This window comes from Gekko japonicus, unplaced genomic scaffold (genome assembly GCF_001447785.1).
Source record: "Gekko japonicus isolate JY-2015 unplaced genomic scaffold, Gekko_japonicus_V1.1 scaffold46, whole genome shotgun sequence".
Taxonomy (NCBI): domain Eukaryota; kingdom Metazoa; phylum Chordata; class Lepidosauria; order Squamata; family Gekkonidae; genus Gekko; species Gekko japonicus.
In genome coordinates this window covers 984,059-1,009,644 of record NW_015169173.1, presented here as the reverse complement: position 1 = coordinate 1,009,644, position 25,586 = coordinate 984,059, and the positions used below count along the sequence as shown (strand labels likewise).

General features: G+C 43.1%; 3 protein-coding genes across 6 annotated transcripts; 1 reads left to right on the top strand and 2 right to left on the bottom strand.

The window, feature by feature from the left end:
* Positions 1-2,983: 2,983 nt before the first annotated feature.
* LOC107114377 (guanine nucleotide-binding protein G(I)/G(S)/G(O) subunit gamma-12-like) lies at positions 2,984-4,727 on the bottom strand. Its single transcript, XM_015415827.1, has 2 exons — positions 4,635-4,727; positions 2,984-3,109 (listed from the first exon to the last, which is right to left on the bottom strand). Exons 1-2 carry the CDS (start codon positions 4,725-4,727, stop codon positions 2,984-2,986), a joined length of 219 nt encoding a protein of 72 aa, XP_015271313.1.
* Positions 4,728-9,395: 4,668 nt separating this feature from the next.
* WDR83 (WD repeat domain 83) lies at positions 9,396-16,621 on the bottom strand. 4 transcript variants are annotated; one of them, XR_001482648.1, is made up of 7 exons: positions 15,594-15,839; positions 14,948-15,068; positions 13,587-13,692; positions 12,885-12,930; positions 12,661-12,787; positions 10,710-11,258; positions 9,396-9,455 (listed from the first exon to the last, which is right to left on the bottom strand). XR_001482648.1 is itself a non-coding variant. In XM_015415864.1 (6 exons), the coding sequence occupies exons 1-6, from the start codon at positions 16,541-16,543 to the stop codon at positions 11,138-11,140; spliced, it is 549 nt and encodes a 182-aa protein (XP_015271350.1). In that variant the 5' UTR covers positions 16,544-16,621; the 3' UTR covers positions 10,674-11,137. The 4 variants fall into 4 exon arrangements, 3 of the variants coding, with proteins under 3 accessions (XP_015271350.1, XP_015271349.1, XP_015271351.1); XM_015415864.1 differs by lacking the exons at positions 9,396-9,455; positions 15,594-15,839 and adding an exon at positions 16,499-16,621 and having other exon boundaries at positions 10,674-11,258; positions 14,965-15,068; XM_015415863.1 differs by lacking the exon at positions 9,396-9,455 and having other exon boundaries at positions 10,674-11,258.
* A 1,144-nt stretch (positions 16,622-17,765) lies between these two features.
* WDR83OS (WD repeat domain 83 opposite strand) lies at positions 17,766-22,910 on the top strand. Its single transcript, XM_015415826.1, has 3 exons — positions 17,766-17,771; positions 22,047-22,144; positions 22,826-22,910. Exons 1-3 carry the CDS (start codon positions 17,766-17,768, stop codon positions 22,890-22,892), a joined length of 171 nt encoding a protein of 56 aa, XP_015271312.1. The 3' UTR covers positions 22,893-22,910.
* The last annotated feature ends 2,676 nt before the right edge of the window (positions 22,911-25,586 follow it).

Genomic DNA, 25,586 nt, shown 5'->3' with positions numbered 1-25,586 from the left:
TTTGCAAGTGAAGCACCCAGGTATGCAGCTATTTAAGACAGATGATTGAACTAAGTCTAATGCAACCCAATAGTTCAGTAAATTATTCCCCCAACAGTGCAGATGAGGCACAGTATGGCTATATTCCAGGGGTGGTCAAACCTGCTTGATGTAAGAGCCACATAGAATAAATGTCAAATGTTTGAGAGCCACAAGATATGAACAAATATTACATGTCTTTACTGGTAAATATGCAAATTTGCTTTTTATTAACATTAAATGAGCCTGCCAAAAATAATAACAAAAGTGGTAAAAGCAGATATTGATAATGATATTTATTTGTCCAGTGATATTTGTTTGCTAATGATTTTTAGCTTCCCCAGCCACCCTGCCGGGAGCAGCACAATACATGTGAACGAGCCACCGTTTGGCCACCCCTGCTATATTCCTTTTGTTCACTGTCATTCTGAAGCAGTCCTGTCTGCTTGATAGGTGGCAGCCCATTGGGACTCTTTCCTGGAGCTGTGGAACAGGTTTTAGTGATTCATCTCAAGTCAAGACTGAAACCTTGCAGGCCTTTTAATAAAGTTTGAGCATGATTTTAGTCATGGCATGTTGGTGAAAGCACATAAAAAGAAAATGGGAAATACATCCACAGGCAGCAGAGAGAAAGAGGAAGAACCCTAAGGAAATAACCATAATAACAATTTGTGTCATTTCTCCCCCCCCCAAAAAAAGAAAACCACTCATCCCACTGTCTCCTGGCAGTTATTCGTGCACAGCTAGTAGATGCACAACCATTTCTATGATAATGGTTTTTAAGGAGGCGGTGGGTGAAGCACTCAAACCGTTAACCTAACTGAGTGGCTGAAGGTTGGAGGCTGGCCATCTTGCCTTTCCATAGCCACTGCTGGAGTAGAGGGATTGGGAATGATTCTGTTTCCTCTCTTTTGTATGGCCAGAGAGATGGGGTATGATGAAAAGAGCTGAACTGTATAGCTAGGATATCTTCCCATACACCTGCATGTGCTGACTCCCCAGCCTCCCTGGGGGGAGGAGTTTCAAGGGATGGGAAAATATATGAGAGTGCCAAAGGGCGCCTGCCACTGTCCTCAGCCGAAGGCCCAGCGGAACATCTCTGCCTTACATGCCCTGTGGAATGGTAACAACTCCGGCAGGGCATGGATGTCTTCAGGCGGAGCCTTCCACCAGGCGGGGGCCAGGGCTGAGAAAGCCCTGGCCAAGGACAGCTGGACTTCTCTTCGGCCGGGGACCACCAGGAAGTTATTTCCTGAGAGTAACGCTCTGGCAGGTGAGTTGCCAGGAAGGACTAATTGGAGTCAAGATGCATATGTAACTGAACTATAAGTATTGCTAAGATAGGATTAAAGCAGCTGATAAGACCTGTGAATAGCAGCAAATTAGCATACGAATAAATACAAATTAAAAAGTTAACAAACAGATGTGAGAACTAAGTTTGAGTCCAGTGGCACCTTTAAGACCAACAAGTTTAATTCTGGGTATAAGCTTTTTGTGTGCATGCACACTTCTTCAGATACATTGAAACAGACTTCCTCAAGCCTTACATATAGGTGAGGGGGGGAGTTAGTTGCCATGAAGGGCTCGTTGGAGTCAAGATGCATAAATAATTGAGCGATAAGTATAGCTAAGATTGGATTAAAGCAGTTGGTAAGACCTGTGAATAGCAGCAAATTAGCAATGCTAGCTGCATTGTCCAATTTGCTGGTTAGGGGAGGGAAAACTGTAGCCCTACTCTGTGTTGGACAATTTGGGGAAATCATGTAGGTCAACTATGTACAAGGTCTAGAGAAGCATGTCCAGATGGTTGCTTTAATTCACTCATGCTATAGTGCACATCCTTTTCTCCTTGAAGGAATTGGAAGAGGCTGGGATGCCAGTCAGCAGGTCACTGGCTGCCTTAGAGACCTGCAAGGAAAACAAAGCTGCTTCTGAGCTATTCCTACTGGAATGGGGGACAGAGGTTAATTCTTGGTTGGGGAAGAAATGCAGTATTAGAGCACATGGTGGGAACTGGAACTCCTGAGTTTTATTTGGTAATCTAGCAAGGAAGGTGACTTGGAAGTCCTCATCACCAGGCTCCTCATTCTGATCTTTGCTGTAGTTTTGTTAATGACCTGATCTTGCATGATGCTTCTTGTGCTTCAGGAAGTTCCTGGTTTCAGTTTCACCTCTAACAACAAAAAGGAGGAGCTGGTCCTCAGTACAGAAAGTGAAAGGCAAGGAAATTCGGATTTTGACACTGATAAAGAGGTTTCTCCCATAGTAAATAGGTCTTTGTAAAACCGATAGGAATGTTCTTGTGAGGAGATCCCCATAATGGTTTCTAGGAAGTTTTGAAACCAGCACACAATCATCACAATGCCTCCGCTGATTACATACATTCCATAACAATTTCTGTCTGTTCACATCAAGATACGTATATTTATATTTTCTTTTTAAGCCCTTGGCTTTTATATTTAATTTAACCACTGTCAGAACTTTATGTAGTGATCATAAACAAACTTTTTCTTCTCACTGTCAGACCCCCGTCTCTGCAATAGGGAGATAAAATTTATCTTACAAGATAATGTACTCCCTGAACGTTCTAACCTCTCTCTCAGTTCGTGTCTGAAGCAGATCCCTGCAGAGGCCATTTCAAAAGGTTTTGGGGGGAATTCAGCCGTCCCTGAAGGGTTTTTTCTAGTTTTTGGATTTTTCTGCAGGCACTGGTAGACTACTGAATATGTAAGAAAACTTGCTGGGCCAGAGGGAGCTTCCTTTTCCTGGGACTAAGCATCCGCACACAGCGCCATCTGTTGGAAATTAGATATATAGATTAGCAATACTAGCTGCATTGTCCAATTTGCTGGTTAGGGGAGGGAAAACTGTAGCCCTACTTCGTGTTGAACAATTTGGGGAAATCATGTAGGTCAACTATATACAGGGTCTGGAGAAGCATGTTCAGATGGTTGCTTTAATTCACTTATGCTATAGTGCACATCCTTTCCTCCTTGAAGGGATTGGAAGAGGCTGGGATGCCAGTCAGCAGTGGATTGTTCTTTGCTTGTTCCAGGCAATATTGCAGCAGGTCACTGGCTGCCATAGACACCTGCAAGGAAAACAAAGGTTTTTCTAAGCTATTCCTACTGGAATGGGGGGCAGGGGTTAATTCTTGGTTGGGGAAGAAATGCAGTATTAGAGCACATGGTGGGAACTGGAACTCCTGAGTTTTATTTGGTAATCTAGCAAGGAAGGTGACTTGGAAGTCCTCATCACCAGGCTCCTCATTCTGATCTTTGCTGTAGTTTTGTTAATGACCTGATCTTGCATGATGCTTCTTGTGCTTCAGGAAGTTCCTGGTTTCAGTTTCACCTCTAACAACAAAAAGGAGGAGCTGGTCCTCAGTACAGAAAGCGAAAGGGAAGAAAATTCGGATTTTGACACTGATAAAGAGGTTTCTCCCATAGTAAATAGGTCTTTGTAAAACCGATAGGAATGTTCTTGTGAGGAGATCCCCATAATGGTTTCTAGGAAGTTTTGAAACCAGCACACAATCATCACAATGCCTCCGCTGATTACATACATTCCACAACAATTTCTGTCTGTTCACATCAAGATACGTATATTTATATTTTCTTTTTAAGCCCTTGGCTTTTATATTTAATTTAACCACTGTCAGAACTTTATGTAGTGATCATAAGCAAACTATTTCCTCTCACTGTCAGACCCCCGTCTCTGCAATAGGGAGATAAAATTTATCTTACAAGATAATGTACGTGAAGCACTTGGGATGTTCCAGGGTACAGCACAAGCACTGTGTATTGTTATTTATATTGTTTCCTGAAAGCTGTGATTTTGACACAGCTCCTCTGCAGATTTATACTGCCCTATTTGTAACTTCAGCAGTGAATGGGAAGTGAACTAAAACGGCTTCCCTGGATGAGAGGGCCCTCTCTTGTACTGAATTCACAGAAGTTTTCTCAGATGAGGTGAAGCTCTTCCTGATGCAGAGCCAGTGCATCCCTCCTCGTGGATGGCTCTCTCTGAGGGGGGATTATTCCTTCAGATTTGTTCTTATGATGCAGCAGTATAGACACACACACCTCACTGTCACCAGCCCAAATGACATGACTGATGTCCCCAGGGCTACCTTCTCCTTAGGTGGTCACAAGAGAGATGGACAGAAGTTATAGGTGTTGCATTCTCTTGGGATTCAAACAGGAATTTCCCCGGAAGTAGAATCCTTGGCCAAATCATACTGATTGTGATCCAAATTAAGTTGTTTCAAAATGAAATAAATGAGACTTAAATTTTACTTTCCTTTAGACTGCAAATTGGCTCTGGCTTTTGATTTTTTTGGGCACTATGTAGGATCATTGTGTTCTAGCCTACCTCTTGGAGAGGGAAAATGATGGGTATATTTTCTAACTACCCCGTCTAGCTGCTGGTAGCAGAACATATTGTTCCTAGCTCCTCTGACATAAATCCCAGGAATCCTGGATCTTTATCCATGTAGGAGTATGCAGCCCAGGGGGCTGACTTTTTCTGCTCTTTCATGTGGGGCTGTAGCAGAGGGTGCCATTTCTTTCTTTCAAACCCCCAGTCCCAGTAGGATTTATGACTCACTCAATTACCTTCATCCTCTCCAACCCAGCCTCAGCCTGCAGCTGTTTCACAGCCTGACGGCCCTGACTGACATTGGTGCAGCTGGCTGCTTTCTCGGACATCAGAACAAGAGTCTTCAGTAGGGCAGACAGCCTGGAACAGCAACAGGACAATCGGCATGAGGCCAAAGGTAACCTTCAGTTGCCACCCGGTATCTCTGCCTTGCTATTGGGAAGCAGCAGTTTTGGGCTTGTGGGCTGCCTGTCTTTCTCTTTCCTGGTTCCCTAATAACCTGCTTCCCCCTAAAACAGAACCTTTTACAGAGCTTGAAGCATGCCTGTGCCAAACATTGAGCAGGCAGACACTGAGTGATAGAGTTGGTGTCAGAATCCAGACACTGGTCACATCTTCTTCGCCTTTTCAGCTGTTGGAACTTTCCGAAGAGGCAAGACAAAAGCAATGATCTCTTAAACCCAGTGGTCCTAGCATCACAAACTGCACTGTTTAACATTCTGCTGCGATTCAAAAGCAAGAAGCCAGCCTTTGTACCCACCCATTCTTTTATTAGAGGTACAGAAAAAGATATGAGACTCCTTTTCTTTTGTCTAGCCTTAACCTGGAGTGAACCTTGTTACCTTCTTAGTATTCCCTAAGTTTGGACAGCAATTGGGGGGAAAACTGGCCACTCACCTTGAGAGTATGGAAGGCAACCCCTGGCCTTCAGTAGCTGTGCCTCACTTCTTGAATTCTGCGAGGGAAGAATTTTCTCTGTGTTGTTCACTTCTGTAGCAATAGCTGCCAGCTAGTCAATAGATCTTCCTCTAGTGCCCAATGACCTTTGATTCCTTTGAACTCTGTTGCTCTTTAGGCTGCAAAATGTCATCCAATTTAAAAATAGTATCGACTGTAACAAGGACAAGAGGGCAGGTTGATAAGTCGTGTGGCTTTGGTGCTGATCCCCCTCTTGTTCCCGGGTGATGAGTGAAGGCAAATCTGTAACACTCCTTAGGGGAGATAACCTGAATTAAGAGGCAGTTTCCAACAGAGCTAGGGCTAGAAGCTGGAGTTCCAAAAGTATCTTACTGTAGGTTTTGCACTTTTCCAGCACATGGAACACTAGCATGAGACCCCAGATCAGAGCAATGGCATGGAAAACTAGGCTGTATTCCCCCTCTCTGTGTTAATAGCACTTCAAGGTTTATGCAGAAGTTAATTGCATGCCTACTGGTTTCTTCCCAACATCCTTTGCATAACTCTTGTTGGTTTCTTTGCTTAATTATCTAGGTTTACTATTTCAAGCCTCTCTCATGGTTTCCTTACTCCTCCTGTATCTTAATAAGTACTAGATCCACTTGGCAGCTGACACATCGATTGTACAGGTGTTTCAGGCAAAATTACACACCAACTCCTATATGGGGTCCCCATTTAGACCCAGGCTTCTGGGTCCACTATGGAAGTCATCCAATCATCTTTTCTTTAAGCGTTGTTTGGTACTCCCAGATGTGTGGCATCATTTCTACAATTTTTAGACCTATGTGATAGATTCTCTAAGACTTCATATGGCTAAAGGATCTGTCCACAGGGCTTTCGGATCCCTGAAAACTTTCATGAAAATTCTATGGTAAATTAAGAGCTCTTCTGATAACCCCCTTTCTTGTAACGTTCCCCAACAGTCCAGATGATTATCACATAATCTCCAGTCTGCAAATGAAATTCTCATCACTCTGGCTGTTGCCAAGTATATTTCAGCTGCTCTTAAAATTTGAACCATTGTCATTAATTCAACACTGGAATAACCAATTTTATTTTTAATTTATGCTATTTTAAAATGTGCACACTTTTCTTTTTAAATTAAGGAATAATATTTTTGTCTAAAAGCCAAGGTGCTATGTAGATGTCCCTGGAATGAAGTATCTCCAGTTGAGAACAATGACATTGACTGGACAGCACTGTTTTCCCAACCCTGGAGAACTGGTTCAAACAATGTGATGAAACATGCCAGGAAGCTCCTTCCAGGGTATACTGCAATCCGCTGAGCTGTCCAGTTGTGCCACCTGTGATTAATTTCTGGCCCACTGTTGTGCAAGCATATAGGCTATGCTGGGATACCTGCTAACATAAAATAAGTTACCTTGTCATATGCGGCTCTGAACCTAGATACATTACCTAAACGATTACAAGAAAAACACAACCATCTGTGGCACTATCAATGTAGAACAACAATTAAAAATACAGTACAGCAGAGGAAACTATAAACTGGCTAGGTTCAGAAGAAGAAAATTACCAATAGGAATCAGATTCTATAACAACTCAGCTGTTTTTGAACACTTTCCTTTGAAATGGAAATTCCTATTCGTGTCAAAGTTCAGGTTCCCCCAAATTGTATTTCCTTCCTTAAATTCTGCCAAGCCATCCAACTTGCTTTCCACCTTACATACAGCTCCCCAAATACAGGTTTTCTACTAGGAACAGTGTCTTTGAAAACACTGATGGGTTATAGATGAGCTGTTAATCTAATAATTTTACAATCTGCTGTTTCTGATGTTTGTGTATCTGAGTTATGGTCAATACTGGCAGTTTACAAAACTGGGCATTTGATGAAACTCAGAGATCTGAAAAGAGCATTAGTGTGGTGCAGTGGCTGGAGTGTTGGACTGAGACCAAGGAAAACTCGGTTCAAAACCCTTCTGGGCCATGGCCTGGGCCCAGCTCTTTCTAAGCCTAACCCACCTCACAAGGCAAAATGGAATAGGAGAAAAAAACACACACACACACAGTGTCTGCTGTTCCAGGGCAGGCTAAAAATGCAAAACAGAAACTAGAAAGGGGCCCAGTGAGCTTGTGGTGTCGCCGTTCCCATTTTGCATGGGGCACCAACGGGTATCAAAGGCCATACTTGTGCTGCTGTGGTTCTACTGGGTACTTTGCAGAAAGTGAGAAATCCTACCTGCTGCTCACAGTATTTTAGAAGAAAACGCTGAAAAAATTGTTCACATTTCTTTTGATCTGGGATGCCACTACTTCTTCATGACAATCAAAGAATGTTCTCAGAGTTCTGGCCGGTAGTTGCTGGGATGAGTTTCAGTTGTGGCCAGAAGGTATCTTTAGGCAGCTTTTTACACAGACCATTCTATATTATTTTGGCACCTTGCACCTGGAGACTGTTTAAAAGGTACTGAGATGAAATAGTGTTAGTATTTTTTTTCCATTGGGTGTACCCAGAAAGTTGTAGTGGATTGCCTGGAATCTAAAGAATGAGATCTATCCTGTGGTGCCGATTAAATTTTTACAGTGTTTTAAAATTTGTGGATATTCTTGGTTTGCTAGCTTTGTATGCCTCCTTGAGTTACTGTTTGTGGCAAGAAAGGTGGGATAATGTTTTGATGAAGCACAACATATGGAAGCTGGCATGCCTCCCATCATATCCCCACCACCTATAAAACATGGGAAGGAACAAAAGCACAGGACCCATCACTCTATGTGGAATCCCTCTAATTCCCACACACCTGGGAACACTACAGATGGCAGAAGAATGCTTTCCTGCAAATTCATACCCTTTGGACAGGCAAATGCACACAGGGAAGGAAGTATGGCTACTCCAACCATATCACTCAGACAACACATTTGGCAGAGGGAAAGCCTGGAAGAGAGAAGAACACCTCCAGGATTTTTTGTGAAGCAAGGGAAAATATACAATTACAGATTAATAGAAGACATCCCTGTCATCTCCACACTACCTCACGTGGGAAACAGGAAGGATTTGAATTCCACCACAGAAAAATTATTCTCTGCCCCATGAACAGTTTGATTTTTGATTAGTATTGTTAAAATACAAAAATGTAGCATATTAACACAGCAAAATTATCTGTAGCACTGAGACAATACATTTAAAATTATGCAGAAAACTACACCATGGTGTGTACCCAAGTACCCAAAGCACAGAGGTTGTTTCCTTCTGCCCATTTTAATACCGCAACCATTTAATGAAAGGGATGGTTCTAAGCAGCTGCAGCTGAAACACAACTCTTGCATTCTCTAGCATATTAAACTCATGAATTGTGAAAAGTCATACAAAGGAATGCATGTGTACTGTTAGTTGTATTAACCTAGTTAATAGGGCTTCTGTGTTTTGACTTTAACCAAGTTACTTTGCTGCAGCATGACTCAAGAATAAAACCCATCACAAAGAGGGACTAAGCAGGAGCCCAGTGCTACCTTGAAGACTAATAATATATATTTCAGCATAAGCTGTCTTGAGTCACAGTCATGTTATCACATTTGGTGGTGAGTTCTGAGCCACAAAAGCTTATACAGGAATTTAGACTGTTAGTGTCTAAGGTGCCACTGGGCTCCTGGTCAATTTTCCTGTAACAGACTAACATGGCTACCCTTGTGGAACATTACGCTTGAATTAGTAGTTGTAATACAGGGAATTGCAAAGTGACAGCCCGAAGAGGTAGGACATATTTCAACTTTAGCAGAGAAAGAAGCCTCTCTTCTTAAACCACCAAAAGGCATAAAAGGGCTAGCCCTCTTGAAGACGTGACGTCTAGTGTGTGAATAGTCCTAGTCTGATGCTACACCCCTTTCCAGAGACAGTTGAGCACAATGTGATGCTTCGCATGAAAGGTATGTTAGAGCATCTCAAATCCCTGCATCTGGAGTTCTCTGTTCCATCGAGCTAGCGATGAAGATCGAGCAGGCGGGCCTTCCTCCTCTGCCATGCACGACTCCTCCCTCCAAAGCTGCACAAGGCCCTCTGCCACAGTGAGCAAGCCAGCCTCAGTTGGGTGGAAGGACAGAGACTGGACAGCACTGTTACTCACAGGTGAGCTCGTAGCCAGGGATCCCTATGATGAGAGAGAACAGTTGCAGACATTAGGAAGACAAGAACTCTGGAGGATATACATGCCCCAGTCCCTCTGCCACCAGACCTGGAGTATTTACCTCATGTATAGTCCACCTTTCTCACAGAGACTTAACTTGAGAGTCCCATCTACAGTGCGGTTGCATTGCTTACACACTAGAAGAGATCACCACCCATTAATGCTGCAAGAGGCTCAACATGGCAAAAGTAAGCCCAGGACACACAACACTATCACCTCTCTCTTCCCCCTATAATTTTACAAAATGAAGAGAGCCAAGCAGAGTCATTGTTATCGCTGAACAAGCAAGATTGGGAAGGAGCATCCAAGTTTAACACATTCAATGACAAGGAAAGAAATGCCCAGCAACAGAAGTGATGCACACTTGTGCATGAACCTCGCTGGCTACCGAAATGTTATTTGCCCTGCATCGATCAAAACTGAGCATTTGGCAAGGCTTTACCCACAATAAAGTTCTTTGTAACCCAACAGGTGGATGATTGGCAACTCCTAGGATTAAAAATATTCTGCACCAACTCTGCTGCCAGCCTGCTTATGTTGTTAGCAGCCCTCCCAAGACAGCTAAGGCCAGACAAACCACCTACTATTCCTTCTCTCAACCAGGCTAAGGAGTAGAAATGTGTCATTTTCCACAGACCATGACTAATGGGTAGTGTGGGGGGAGAGACTGTCAGTTTCTTTCTCCAGGGTTAAATATTACCCTGTCCACCTGAGGGGAATTCATTCTCTATAGATTCCATAGCACACAATGATATCTATAGGTCTGCTGGCATGAGGCAAAGAGAAATCACAGGGGTGCCTGTGAAGAATGCACACGATGTCCCTGGGCAATTATGCTCACCTCAACCAGGTCCCAGAAATACACTTTGCCATCCTCAGAGCAGCTCCCAATATGCGTATCTCAGGCAGTAGTCCATCTTGTAGGCTACGTTCTTGTGGCCTGTGTATCTAGAGACATTTTTTTTTGGGGGGGGGGGATTCAGAAGAGAATGAGAAGAACATTTCTCCCATACAGAACAGCCAGGCTCTCCCCAGCAGCCCATCTGGTACAACTGCAGTTTCCTTGAGTCAAGATACTTGGGGAACAACATTAGACCAGAATCACAATATTTATTATTGGTTTATTTAGAAAAAGCAGTGCAAATCTTTCAGCACTGGATTAATATGATCCCTATATCCTGCCCTGACAACAATGGGGTTGCTGCATTTATTACTCACTCTCCCAGCATCTCGCCTGTGTCCTTGTCCAACAAGTGTAGCGTGGAGTCCAAACTAGCAGCCAGCATACATTGTCCATCTTTGCTGAAACAAACGCACGTGATGGGACCTGTAGTAATAAGATAGCAGTGCTGGATTCCATCATTTCAAGTGTGTGTGTAGGGAGGAGCAAGAGGATGAGCAAAGTCTTTGTAATGTGCTCCTAGGACTGTGATGGCATTTTGCCCAATGCTGACAATTCCAAAGGGAGACAGACAGGGATAGCAACTTGCAGGGATCAAGTCAGCTGCATTCTGCCCTGCCACTGGAGTCGATGAACAACATGTGACCGAAGATCAAAGATGTGGCTTCACAACAATCCTTCAAGCTGAATCTGTACCAAGTCTATTGAACAGAAATGGCCAGTGTCAATTCTACAACATGGAGAGTCAGAGACGCCTAACAAGGCACCAGATTTGCAGATGGAGTTCGGCACACTCACTTCCCATATAGTCTGAGCACAGCTCTCCAGCGCGTAAGTCATAACGTCGGACACGTCCATCTACAGAACTGAGAAAGGAGAGGGAGTCATCGCTAATCAACCAGGGCAGTAAATTCTGTACTGTAAGCCCTCTGATTCTAATATTACAGACCCTAATTGTTGAGATGGGGGAAGAGCCATATGTATTTACTGTTTGCATCCTTTATACAAGTGTGTATAAATTGCAAATTTTGCAAAAATTCTACATGTGGAGATAGTGTGTTTGGAGAAAAAATATTCTGAGCAATTTAAACATTTTGAGCAGTTTAAGGGGAAAGGCCCCAGGGGGACTAAGAAGAGGGACCAGCAGCACTTGCTGAATGAAAATATCTATTCCCCTGATCACCTAAAACTGCAATTCAAATCATTCCTCACATGAGTAAAAGGTATTTTCCAAAGCTGGCCTGGCAGGAGTGAGGCCCTACTGATAGAGAGCCCCTAAATGACTACTAAGGAATGCCAAAGGATTGTTAATTTTTTGCTCGGTTCTTCTCTCACTACCTCATGGTGGGGACTTCAGCTAAGCATGTACATTTGGGGCAGGGCACAGGTTTGATACTAGGGAACACTGAACATACAGAAAACTTTCTACTCTGTCATGAATGGCAAAGCAGAACAGGATAAGAATGAATAGATAAAACTGAAAGCAGAAGACAAGAAACAAAGCGCATTCCAGGAAGCAAAATTTTTGCTCCAAGGACTAGGCTGTTTACTATTACTAGAAGGACTGTACAAAAATATTACTGTTAAGAATAAGAAGTAAACCAAATAATAGCTATATTGTTAGTAAACAGAAAATTGATGACATGTAATTTTTAGGGGATATGGGTGAAGAGATGAAAACAAGGAGAAACTTCCTGGAGATGGACGAAAGTGACAAAACTGAGACTATTTGGTACACAAATACCATGTACTGTCAACTAAAATTTGGAAGTAATTTGTTTTTGACAGTGGACAGAGGGGGAAACTAGGCCTGTCATGCAGCTGCTGGGCCGATGGTGGATTGGATCAAGCTTTGTGTTTAAATGAGCTTGTCGTATTAAAAGTTTTATTATATGAACAAAAATTTAAAAGCAAAGTTTTATTGGAATGGAATGTAACAAAAAAATACAGCAGCAAAAACATGAAAGATGTTCACTGATGTGAACTTGTATCCTCTGATTTCTAAGCATTTAGTAGCAACTGACCTGCATAAAAAGTAAGCAAAAATTCTCAAATCTGTACACGCTACAGGATTTAATGTTAAAAGATAATGTTTTGAATGCTGTATTCCAATAGTGGTCATACGGGTCATTCTCATAGCCCACTACAGATGAGCCAAAAAGGTTGGGAGTGCTTGATAGGCTCCATGAGAGTTTGGCTTGAGCTCAGCAGAGCACGGAGTTTGTCTTCTCCAGCTCCAGATACCTCTTCCACCTTACCTCTCTTTATCCTGTAAGGATTTCATGATCTGACACTTTCAGACTGGAGATGCCATCTTTGGCCTCATCAAGTATCTGGATGGAATCTGGTCTGCGTGAACGACAGTCCCAGCAGCGAATACTGGAGTCAATAGATCCTGCAAGACAGCAAACAAACAAACAAAAAACCCAACTAAGTAAAACAAGAAAACCAATTATCTGGAAACAACTGGCAAGAAAATAAGCATTCCTTACCTGACAAGATCATAGCCTCTTCACTGAACTGGACACAGTTTACCTTCTGCCCAATAACAGACAGAAAGAAGAGATTAGGGACAAGTGCTTTCCCAAAGGCTACATATAAACTTCCTCATCCTGGGAATCTGACTCAAGTATGCTTTTGAGCATGACCTTTTGTAAAACTTATTTCTTACTCGCCTTCTCACCGATCACTTCAACCCTTCATACTTGTGTTATTTCCACAGAGCTCTAGCCTCCAGTATTACTCCCATCCCACAATACTGACACACAAAGTACTCTCATAGACAACACAGAGTAACTTTTATTTAATTTCACCCTCAACTAGCAAAACAGCTGGTATCTTTTTTGTGGGGGAGATGGTCACAGCCCCTGCCCTCTGCACCTACATGCTCAGTTTCACTGTCCAAGTCTCTCAGTTTAAGTAGCCTGGCAATCCCACAAAAGGTTTAAGTTGTCCTTAAAACTCTCTATCTCCTCCATACACACCTCTCCCATGATAATGGACAATGGGTCAGCTATGTCATGTGCTTCCTGAGACGATGGCTTTCAAAGAGACAAAGTCACTAACACAGCCTGATCTAGCAAGACAGAGTACAGAGCTATTAACCCTCATTGCAAGTCCAGAGGAATTCACTTTGTTATGAATAAGAGTGGAGACATTTCCCTGAAACCCAAAAAGGACAGAACAAGTCTTACCCCTGCATGGGCACGGAACTTGCGAATCACCTGCCCTCTTGCCACATCCCATAGCACAACAGTCTTGTCTGATCCGCATGAGCAAAGCTGGCTGTTGTCAAATGACCTATGGGAGAAGAGAAACAGATGAGGGATAACAGCAGCAACAGAAATGTCATTTCTTGGGCTTCCACATCTCCTACTCTAATTCAAGGGATGTCAAGACCCAGGGCTCTCTCAACTGAACTGAGAGAGCACAGAATTCAGCAGTAGGTGCAGAATTCTGTCAGAGACACTTAGATTCCATTTTTTAAAAGTCACAAAAGTAGGAAAAATAGATTTGAATGTGTATATAGAGGGGCCCACAGAGGGAAGAGAACAGTTATATTACAAACCAGGCATTTTAACACACTGTTCACATATTTTTTTCTTTTGGTGAATCTTGCATAGCGAAAGTTCACTTTACTGTATCTGATGACACAGACTCAACCTAATCAAGCTTGTTAAATTTAGTTTGTTAGTTTTCAAGGCAAAATAGGACTTTCTTTTTTGGCGATCAGTGGGTAGCATTAGGGCAGGGGTCCCAGACCTTTTGAGCCTGCAAGCTTGTTTGGAATTTTGAGAAGGGGTGATGAGTGCCATCCCAAAATGGCTGCCACAGGAGGGTAAGAAACCCCCCAATGGTTCCTGCAGGAGATGGAGCCCTCCCTCCTAAGGAAGAACTGAGAAAGTAGGGCTAGGTACACAGGTGTGCAACACAGATCCAACAATGACTAAGGAAATTCCAGGTGCTTACCAATCCTCCTGTTCCCTGAGTAGAAAACTCACTTGTATGAATCAGGGCAGCCCTGCCTTACAACAGTCCCACCCACTTTTGCAGCTGTTTCACCTGGTAAATAGCAGGAATAGAACCTGTTTTTCAAAATAAGAATAGAGATTGGATCCTGCCTATAATTTCTTCAGGTACAAAGAGGGATGCGATTTTTGCAGATTCCTTCCTTCTGCAACAGACCAAAACAACCATAAAAATGCTGCTCCTGGGAGACAGGTGAATCTGATGTTTCATATGGGTGAGTGGGGGCACTAGTGAAAATCATCCTACCTCCTCTCTGTGCACCTGCGGAAATTCTAAGAAGGATCCAAGCCTATGAATGTACATCTGCTTAAGTTGCCCAATACATACAACTCAGAGAATTCAGCTTTTTAACAGTGCAACTTTTTATACACAGCCCTGTCCTCTCAAAGGTCCAGACAAAGGACAAAAGTTGTGACTTAACCTAAACAAGGGGACTGTTTAACATCTCAGTTTTTCTGAATGGTGTTCCACAGCAAATGTTCTTTCCTTTTGTAACAGAAGTTGATCCCTATCTCCCATCTCTTACCCTGCTGCATCCAGTACCTCATAGCCATGGCCACTGTATGTCTTGAGGAGAGTCCCTTTGTGGGGGTGCCAGAGCTTGAGTGACTTGTCACTGCCACAAGTGAGACAGTAATTCCCATCCACTTGGGGAAAAAGAGAAGAAGAAAGGCTAAGAATCACTACACTACTGTTGTATCAAACTACTGAGTACAATTTAAGTGCAAAACCAGATTTATTGTTTAAGTTAAACAAGCAAAACAAAACAAATGCAGCATCACTTAGTAAAATAAACTAGGCCCAGGCCAAATCTCCTCCCTTCTACTTCCTGATTTCTGTGCTACCAGACATCTACATCTCCCAACAAGCAGTGCTTCCACAGCTGTTATTACTAAGAACACCACAAGTCACATTCCAGCCTGTGATATTATCCATCTGAGTTACACTGACCGCACCATTCCCATGCAGTCAAAAACCTTTTCTCAGCACCTCCCCACACCCACTGCAATAACTTTCTTGATCTAACAAATCACTAAAAAAAACTGGGGCCATGTCACACAATAGATCCCAGTTTCCTTGAAGATCATAAAACAAGGGCTCTCTTTCCCAGCTTCTTTAGCCCTAATAATTATGTACCAATGTCCACTGTGCAGGATTGAGGATGCACTCACCATTGAACCTTACAGCTCTGACAGCTCCCTGTTTACATTGCAATGTGCCCAGCAGTTTCTTAGGCAGTTCAGGTTTCTTTGGTTTTGGCTCTGGAAAAGCCATCATGAAGTAATGTGTTTCACACATATGCTGTGAGTGATGCTCCCATACATTTGATGACACAGCAACATCCACTGTAAAGTTTCATGAACCAGGAATATCCCAAACTGGATTGAAGGGTTAGGAATGTTTTGCTTCTGGTAGTTTTTTCATCTTGGAACACCACAGGGATAGAACACAGACAGAAATAAATCCTCAGCTCTAAACCCAACAAAGTTACAATTTTCCTTACAATGGTAAATAGAACTAGAGACAGTGCATCTCTAGAAAGCAAAATTGGCAAAGGAGTACCCACTCTAGACTACTTTATGTTGCCTTAATATTTGGTCAGTCGACTAGATCCTCTTTCCACCATTCCGCTCCAAACTAGTTAGTGACATTTTTGTAGAATAAACCACTTATACATATCTAGGATTTCTTATATTTTCAAGAAATCCCTGAGAATTCTCTCCCCCAATTTTCTTTAAAACTCTCAATCTATACCAGTTGAGGCCAACCCTATTGCCTTTTTATAGAGATTTTCCAACAGACCCAAGTCTCATTTAATAGGGATTGCTAACCTTACGTAAAACCTCTTACTATATCTTAAATCTTTAATGCTTACTGCAAACCGGACCGAAACAACAAGCGAGGGAAAAAATTACAGAAAAAGCACAAAGTTCATCCTCATTGGCTCCTCAGAGCGCATAGCTACTGGGCGCAGTGCCTTTAGTTCCGCTTGTTCTCCGCGGGTCTCCTCTCCCTCCTTCGCCTTTCAGTAGAGCAACCGCGGATATTTCCCAAGAAAAGACAGTCCCACAGTTACCTGAATCAGTACGGACGAGGAAGCAAAATAAAACAGGACCAGCATAAGCGTTCGTCAATCAGAGTTCGCGTAATCTTTTTGGAACTAAATATTTTGAGCACTGCGGTGTTACTGCATTTGTTGCCCCCCCCGTTGCGGGCCCCCCCCCCCCCATCGCGCTGAAAGGCAGCAGAAGTTGGAGAGGCTCTCTGGAGCCGCTTGGGACGGGTTGCGCGATGTCCAGTAACAAACATGGCGGACCCGCGGCGGCCCTAACCGCGTGCTCAGGTCACCAATGACCGGGCCTTCGGTATGATTGAGGCAACGCCCCGGCAAGGGAACAAGACCTGTACAGCACGAAAGGAGACCGTGCGGCGTTGAAGGATTGTAGTGATACGAAAGGGGGCGCTGAGGCTCATGAAGGAAAGGCCATGAGATCGCTATGGCAACGGATTCGAAAGGGCGGAAAAGACAGCCGAAGCAATTTACCTTGCCAAGAGAAAGTAGTAGTGTTGGGATAAACAGAGCAGTGACACGTCGTGGGAAAGGGAGGATCTAAGGGCAAGAAGCGACGTGAGTCTGAGGGACTTATCTTCACGATCAACGTGAACTCCAGCCTCTAGTCTCAATTCAAAGGCAGTAGTGATATCCAGTCCACGCTATATAGGAGGAGGGAGTGGGTGTAGGTGTTGTTGCCGGTGGATGTTGTCAGTCAAGGGATCTGTGCCCTTCAGGACTGGAAAGTAGATCTGTATATTTGACTTTGTCTTTAAAAAAAATAGCTTAATAAAGTGCTAGGTTTTTTGCTAAATTAGGAGGAGGTCTTAATTTAATCACTTAAAAAGCACAAAACTATGTGAATATTCCAATGATGTAGGGTAGCTAAAGAAGTCAGAACCTTTACACAATTGCCAGAGCAGGCTGTAATGCTCATTACATCACAGACACTAATAGGTGTGGCAGTGTTTGCATCATCACATTCCACACAGAGAGGTGTACTTTTACAGTCCATTGGGGGAGCTGACTTGTTGTGACAAAATAAAGCAATCTGAGCATGTAGAAAATGTTTTTATATATTTCTATAATAGGCCCACTACCTTCAGCAGAGATATCTGGATCCCTCTTCAGTGCTAGTTGTGCTTCAAGTGTCCTTCATGTAGGTGCAATTTGAGATAGAAGATGGATTGATGTCTGAGCAGGAGCACTGCTTTCTTGGCTGAATATTGTGCATTATAGGCCTAGGCTCAAGTCCTGTGAAAGCCAGCTTTTTTTCACTATAAAATCCAACATGGATGTAACCACGAATTCAAGGCCCCATTGATTTCAGCAGCTGTGAATAACTTCCTACTAGTTGCAGCCTCGATGTGTTTCTTGAATGCACATGAGGGAGCAGCAGAATGTATGATATGTTTATATAGTGTGTCATGTATATTTTTCACTATAATAGGTATGTATTAAAATGTAACAAAACAGAAAACAGTAACACTGATGGTTTTAGGTCTGCAAAATAAGCCAGGTAATGATGAAAGTAAAGAAACAAGATTAAAATAATTTTGTTCAAGTAAATAGTAACCTCCATTGAGTGGAATTGTTGCCCTGTAAAATAGTCTTTGCTCCTAATTCCTTTACTTATTGGCAAAATGAGGGCACATAACCAGCTTGATGTTCTTTAAAGGTTTGTCAGTGTAACATAGGCGGAATCTGCATTTGTCTTTCCCACCAGTGTCCCAGCCTTTTGACTCCATCTTCAAAAAAGCTGTCTACATTTGGTGTCATTTTCACACCTCAACAGTGCTAGTATACTTTCCGCAAGTCCACATATGTTTATCATCCTTTGGGGCGGCTCCACTGTCATTGCACCTCCACACTGCTTTAAAAGAACCTTCTCCAAACAACATTCAAACAAGCATAGAGAAAGACGGCGTCACAGCAGCATGAAAATGATTTAAAATGCAAATACAGATTCGACCATAGTGTTAAAGCAGGAACAGTGTTCCTGTTATTTGGGGTTTTCAGTTGAGCAGTTAGATAAACTGCTAAGACATATTCTGTCTAGCCAAGAATAATAAAATGGATTGGATTTGGTAATTAACAGTGATTTTTCTGTTGTCTTTATATTGTCCTTTTCACTGTAAAATCTATGATAGGAGAGGGTATGGAGACATACAGAACAGGGTGGTAGAAGCATATATATGGACTGAGATATTATGTGGCTGTACACTTCGATCGCTTTAGTATGCTCTGGGGTAAAGGAGCACATTGCACTAGCTAGCCAAGCTGTATTAACTTCATCCCTTCCCTTATTTATTTATATACTTAATTTATACCCCACCTTTCTCCCCAATGGGGTCTCAGAGTGCCTGATATCATTCTGCATTTTACCCTTACCCACGACCCTGTGAGATAGATTAGGTTGAGAGTGCATGACTAGCCCAACGTCACCCAGCAAATTTCTATGGAAGAGTGGGGATGTGAACTTTGGTCTCCCAGATATTAGTCCAGTCCTCTAACCACTGTACCACACTGACCATCTTGCAACTAGGATGAAGAATCTTTCTCCCTCAAAAGGCTATGTAGCAAACTTCCAACTGATCAATGTGGTGCACTGAGGGGGGCGGGGGGGGAAAGATGTGCACATCTTTATGCAGACATAGATGCTTGCTCCTTTGTATACAAATTCTCCTCCATCTGCATCATTTTAGTTCAGATGTGTACAACAACAGTAAATATGTATGGGGGAGAGATGGGCCCTTTGTATTGTTTCATATTATTTTACTACATAGAAAAATCCAATTTGGTCTTTGGGCCTATGTTTCGCCACCCTAAAAGATAGCTGGCTTCTGATAGGTTTGTCTACATGTGCCAAACATAACTATTATGGTATCTAGATAAACCCTTTCTTAAGATTGCCTGCAATAACTACCACTGTTCTCATCACCATAGAGGTTAAAATTAAATTATGCTAAGGGCACTACAAAACTGCTATATCCAGTTTAATATCAAAGTGTGTGCCAAAAAGGTGACCTCCTGTGATTACATATAGACATATTATAAAAAAGCATTCAACCCCAGCTGTGCTTTATTTAAAGTAAAACTCCATAAAAATGCATTTTGTATCTTAACCATTGCAAATAATTAAAACAAGCAGAGGACCACATGGACATGGGCGGGGTCTCATTTTGCCCTCCCACTGTTTCTTCATTCCCTTCCCTGAAAACCCTGATATCCTATCCTCCTTTTCTGCCTCTTTCTTCCCTTTCCACCCACCAGTGAACCGATCTTTGTCTCCCCCCCCACACACACACCTGTCTTCAGTTTTCCCTCCTTCCCTACCCCTGGTAGCCTCTCCCTGGGAAATGTCTGACCAAGTTGCATGGTGTGGGCAGCTGGGCCAGGCCCAGTTGTGTGATGGGGAACCTGCAAGGACTTGCAAGTGGCAGCTCAGTTTCCCCTACACAACACTGTTTCTTCTTTCTCTTCTCCAGGCAGCCCCCATATGCTCACCATTCCTTGCTTCCTTCTCTCCTGCCCCCCCACCGACCAACCTACATTTTATCTCTCCCGCCTATCTTCAGCTATATTTACTTCATTTATACCCATCTTTCTCCACACAATGCCCCCAAAACAGTTTACATCATCCCCTTCCATTTTATCTTCACAACAACCCTGTGATGTAGCTGCGACTGAGAGTGTGTGACTGGCCCAAGGTCATACAGCAGGCTTCTGTGGCAGAGTGGGGATTCAAACCAGGTTCCCCCCATCCCAATCTGACACACTGACCATTAGCTCACTCTGGTTTTCATGGGGTGGCTGCTGTTGAACAGTAGCAAGCAGCCAGGTCTGGGTAAGTCATGCAAATTGTGTGGTAGCAATTTGCCTGGTGGTTGCTGCCAGGCCTGCCCCCAGTGAGTCCTTCCTAAAAGGCCAAACAGCCCTGGAAGGGGCCTCCTCCCCATGCCTTTTACTGACCGAAACCAAGGCTTGACCTAACAGTGCTGTTGTGGTTGCCCAGCGTTGGCCACAGAGGGCATTTGTTTCTTCAAGCAGTTATTATTTAAAGGGTCTATTACTGGGTTTAAAACAAAAAAACAAAACCCTCAGTGTTTTTGTTTTGTTTTTTAGATTTCAGGGCTTTTTTGCAAACTTGGGTCTTTTTCAGGTTTATAGAAAAACATGTCTTGATTGTTCATGGCTCCTGTCTTCAGATTTAAATAGCCACAGATGTGATCATGTTGAGAAAAAAAAAATTCATTGCATTTTCTAAAAACTACAACGAAAATAGGGAGGGGACTACAATCTAAGGGAAAAAGTAAAGAAAACCCACTAAAAACCCAAGAGATGGTGATCATACATAATGCTTATAAAATTAGCTTCTAGCTTAAAGTTCGATTAAAGTTCATTGTATGTGGTCAATCATGGTCTTCATCCTGTAATCGAAACAATAGATAACACCTGCGCATTTGACTTAATAAAGAACAATATAAGAAATAGTTAATACTCATATGGCTTTCTAGAAACAATAACAACTCAACATCTATCCTTTTTCTTTCTCAACTGATGAGCTTTTTGGGGGGCTGCAGCCCCAAGATTATGATGCTGCAAAAACTCCAATGCCTTTCCTGCAGTATCAATTTTTTCTTTCTTGTCCTTAAATTTGAAGATTATGCCTTCGGGCACATTCCAATCATGTTGAAAATTAGATATATTGATACCTATTTGAATTTGTGCGTTACTACATGAACATCTGATTAATTCCTGATCTCTCTGTTTGGGTTCTCTGTTGTCATTGGTTTTTCTGACATAAATGAGATTACAAACGCATACAGTTGCATGCTTTTTTCCCCTTGAGTTCTCAAGTCACTGTAAGTTTTACTTGTGCTACTTGTGAACACATTGAACACCCCAGGTTCAGTGCCCAGGGATCATGTGTTCATCTTATCATTTGAGAGCTATGGGTGTACTGTTAATACGTTCCTAGTTTGTTGCTGTAAGTCAGAAGTGACTTGATAACACATAGCACACATACAATTTTCTAAAGTCAGGTATATTTTATCATTTGTGTGGCCACTGAGTTTGAGTGAGCTTGGTCTAGCGAAACTATCCCTCTTTAAAACCGAAATCAGTTCCTGTCTTCACTAGATAAGCAAGGGTGAATGTTTTTGATAGTTTTATACCTGTAGTGGAGATGTAAAAGTAAAGGTAAAGGTTCCCTTGCTCGAAAGCCAATCGAATCCAACTCTAGGGTTGTGGTGCTCATCTCCATTTCAAAGCCGAAGAGCCAGCACTGTCCGAAGACATTTCCGTAGTCATGTGGCCGTCATGACTAAATACCAAGGCGCACAGAACGCTGTTACCTTCCCACCAAAGTGGTACCTATTTATCTACTTGCAATTTCTTGCTTTCGAACTGCTAGGTTGGCAGGAGCTGGAACTAGAGACGGGAGCTCACTCCGTCATGCGGCACACTCGGGTCTCGAACTGCTGAACTACCAACCTTCCACAGCCTGCAGTTTAGCGTCTTAACCACTTGAGCCACCGCAGCTTAGAGTTTACCCCATGGGTTTTTGCAGCTCAAGTGGTGTGCATGGATTGCTGTCTACTGCTCATTTATAAGCTTTGCCAACTCGAGGAGCTCAGAAGACACCAAACAGATGATGAGCAGCTTCATGTAAGACAACTATTCATTTCTTTCACCATCTTATTAATTCCTGGCTAAATTTCTCATCACTACTACTGAGTAAAGAGAAGGTATTATCTTTCATAAATACCTAAGGGAGTTAAAACCATGTAAAAATGCAATGTCCATTTGGCAGTCAGCACTACATTTTCTTTTTGAAGCAACTGTAAAACATGAGGTACCCTTCTGCTACCTTCTATATGCAGGTATGCCTGGAAGCCCCTATATAGTCTACTCTTCTGTGCAACCACAGTCTCACTGCAAAGAATATTTATTTCTACTTCCTTTTGTGTAGGTCATGCTGTGCCAACTTGAGCCATGCCCCCCTTTACAACTGGGCCTCCCTCCTTCTGTGGCACCTTTCATCTCTTACTTACAATGGTCTTCCCTGCGTGAGTGTGCACACCTCCTAAGGGCAGCAGTACATAGTACTTTCATAAGGGAAGAATGATCAAAGTAGAAGCCAAGAAATTGATCGTTCAATATGTAACATGTAGTATGGCAAAGGTTTTTGGCAAACCTATCTTATAAAGGTTCTTAGAGCTGAAATGCATTTTGAGGTCCTTCCTTCATATTTCATAATTCATTTTGTTGATATCAAAACTTGGTTGCTATTGACAGAGTAATAGTAGGACTGTGCTCTACTTATGTCTTTCCCTCTCTCATCTCCAGGCTGTCTATCTCTGCTGTGGTGATGTCCTATCTGCAAAACCCTCAGCCCATGTCTCCTCCTTGGTGAAAGGATAATTTGTCTCTACTGATGTCTGTTCTTATAGAGCACAATGTAGTCCTTGGTGAAGGGAGAGGGCATTTTTCTCAGGCAGTCTGAAATCTGTTTGCCCACGCAGTGTTGCATAATTTGGGAGTACACACTTAGCTGTCAATAACAGGATGGTTATTAAAGATCCTTTGGATACAATGCCAGGTTGTCTCAGTTGTGTGAACAACATCTTCTCCCTCTGAGATGGAGGACATCTCCATGGGTTGTTCCCATTGTTCCTTTAGGGAGGCAGGAAATACTTTTTTCTCCTTCCTGTTGGCGCCTTGGGAATAGCCCTACTCTCCTTGGTACTGTCATCTTTCTCTTTATCTTCTTCACCTGCTGGACGATAATGATGCTGCTCTGCGTTTTTGTCCATCTACTTTTCTCCTTTAACTTGTTCTACTTTTACTCTACCTTTTCCCCCTTAGAGTTCTCTCTATCTGCTTCTTTCCCCCTACTCTTTACTCTGCCTTTTCCTTCTTGTTCCTTTGTGGAGCCAGAAGACGTCGTGAGGCAAGTCCCTCCCGAGTGCTCGACAGGCGTCGGGAATGGAAATTCCCAAAGGGATCACGGCTCATTCCTTGAGAAGTGTGGCAACCAATGCGGCATTCACGAATAGAGCATCAGTCGAGGAGGTCTGCAAGGCCGCTACTTGGACGTTACCTTAATTCATCACTACAAGCTAAACACGATTGCGTCAGCACATTCTCCCTTCGGCTGACGATGATGACCCACCCATATAGGGGACACTGCTTTTGGAGGTCCCATGGGAGATGTCCTCCACTGCAGAGGAAGAACGGCCATTGGCACTTACCGTGAAGGGTCCTTCTCCTCTGAGGTTAAGAGGACATCTCGGCCCTCCCACTTTCACCATCGTCTTTTCCTTTTTCACTGTGCTGTTCTCTTCTTCTTCTTCTGAGTTCTTGTACTGTTTTTATAGTTCCACAATTAATGTTTGAAGTTTACCTGCTTGGCGCAGGGGAGTTAGCCTTAGTTGATACTCACTGCTTACGGAGTCCCAGAACTGAGGGGCAGGGCTATTCCCAAGGCGCCAACAGGAAGGAGAAAAAAGTATTTCCTGCCTCCCTAAAGGGAACGATGGGAATAACCCATGGAGATGTCCTCCTAACCTCAGAGGAGAAGGACCCTTCACGGTAAGTGCCAATGGCTGTTTTGCTCAAACACCAGGTTAGCTCTTAGCCCAGCAAATACATAGAGAGCTCTCACTGCTTTCCCCAGACTGCTCAAGTTGGCTGTCCAGTTTAAAAAGGTAAAAAACTGCACCCTAACAACTCTCACCAGCTATTAGTCTTCCTCCTTGTTCATGTGTTTTTATGCACATTTGAAATGCTTTTTAATGTTTGCTGCCTTGGGGACTCTAAATTTGGCAGAAAGACAGCAACGATGGGAATAACCCATGGAGATGTCCTCCTAACCTCAGAGGAGGAGGACCCTTCACGGCCGTTTTGCTCAAACACCAGGTTAGCTTTTAGCCCAGCAAATACATAGAGAGCTTTCACTGCTTTCCCCAGACTGCTCAAGTTGGCTGTCCAGTTTTAGTCTTCCTCCTTGGTCATGTGTTTTTATGTGCATTTTAAATGCTTTTTAATGTTTGCTGCCTTGGGGACTCTAAATTTGGCAGAAAGACAGCATAGAAGTGTTCTAAATAAATAAAACCCAAGTGAAGGAAGCTCCTGCTTTCTGAACCAAGTGTTGGAAACAAATTGAGTGAAATGATGGCTGGAAAAATGTATTTCATGGTGTAGGGGTCTCCATTCTGATTGGCAGTTTCCCACTATAGCCTGATGTCAAAGTGGAGAGCTGTAGAGGCATGTGATCAGGCAGCTTCTAACATGCAGCATGGAATTCTACGAAGGACTTGTGCGTGAAAGCTATCTCAGCATTTATCTGATATAGGAGGCCCTCTGCTGATCTAGTGGGTCAAAGAAAGAGATGGGAATTGTGCCCTCTCAAGATGACACAGATCAATTGCCTTTTATAGAATCCATGCATCTCTTACTATCAGTGCACATAAAAAATAGCAATTAGATTGTTTCTACATCATGCATGTTTTATGTACAAGATGATGACTGACACTTGTGCTGGTGTTGGGAGTATAGGAGAGGGTGACAGTGACTCTTCATTAATTCAAAGGTTTTGTCTTAGCAGCACCCTTTACACAAACCAGAAGGATCAAATGTCGGTAGAAGGCTTTGGCCTGTCGTTTGCTTCAAGACACTATTCTTTGGCCAGGTTCCAGAGTCTGGAATGCAGCTGTTGGTTCAGGCCTTGCTCCCCTCCCCCACTGCTATTTTCTGGCTTCCAGGCAAATTCTCCTTCCCCGGACTACTTCCAGCTGTACTCCTGAGGAGGGGAGGAGGGCAGAGCTGGAGTATAAAGCAAAGGGGGGATGGGGGGGGCAGTGCCTGCGGTAGAGAGGAAACCTGCAGAGGGATTATAGGAGAATTGGGAGCGGGGGAGTATGAGGAATAGAAAGGGTTTTTATTTCTGCTTTGTAGTTCCGTCTGTCTGCCGTTAGGATAGAGACAGATCAGGCCGAGCACGCCTGGCCTCTCTGGGGCCACATGGCCACTTAATCTGGATTGGTTTTGGATGCCGCCTCTAAATCAACTGTTAGGCCTTCTCGGGCGTAGTCGGGACCGGGAAAGC

What these genes read in the sequence shown, in the direction of transcription:
- LOC107114377 (XM_015415827.1), bottom strand. Translation starts at nt 4,727, where the DNA reads ATGTCCGAGAAAGCAGCCAGCTGCACCAATGTCAGTCAGGGCCGTCAG. An exon ending in CTGGGTTGGAGAGGATGAAG is followed by an intron (nt 3,110 to 4,634) that starts GTAATTGAGTGA and finishes TTTTCCTTGCAG; the next exon opens with GTGTCTATGGCAGCCAGTGA.
- WDR83 (XM_015415863.1), bottom strand. Translation starts at nt 15,720, where the DNA reads ATGTGTGAAACACATTACTTCATGATGGCTTTTCCAGAGCCAAAACCA. An exon ending in CAGAGCTGTAAGGTTCAATG is followed by an intron (nt 15,069 to 15,593) that starts GTGAGTGCATCC and finishes TTTTTCCCCAAG; the next exon opens with TGGATGGGAATTACTGTCTC. An exon ending in GATCATGAAATCCTTACAGG is followed by an intron (nt 11,259 to 12,660) that starts ATAAAGAGAGGT and finishes CTCCTTTCTCAG; the next exon opens with TTCTGTAGATGGACGTGTCC.
- WDR83OS (XM_015415826.1), top strand. An exon ending in CAGATGATGAGCAGCTTCAT is followed by an intron (nt 22,145 to 22,825) that starts GTAAGACAACTA and finishes TCTCATCTCCAG; the next exon opens with GCTGTCTATCTCTGCTGTGG.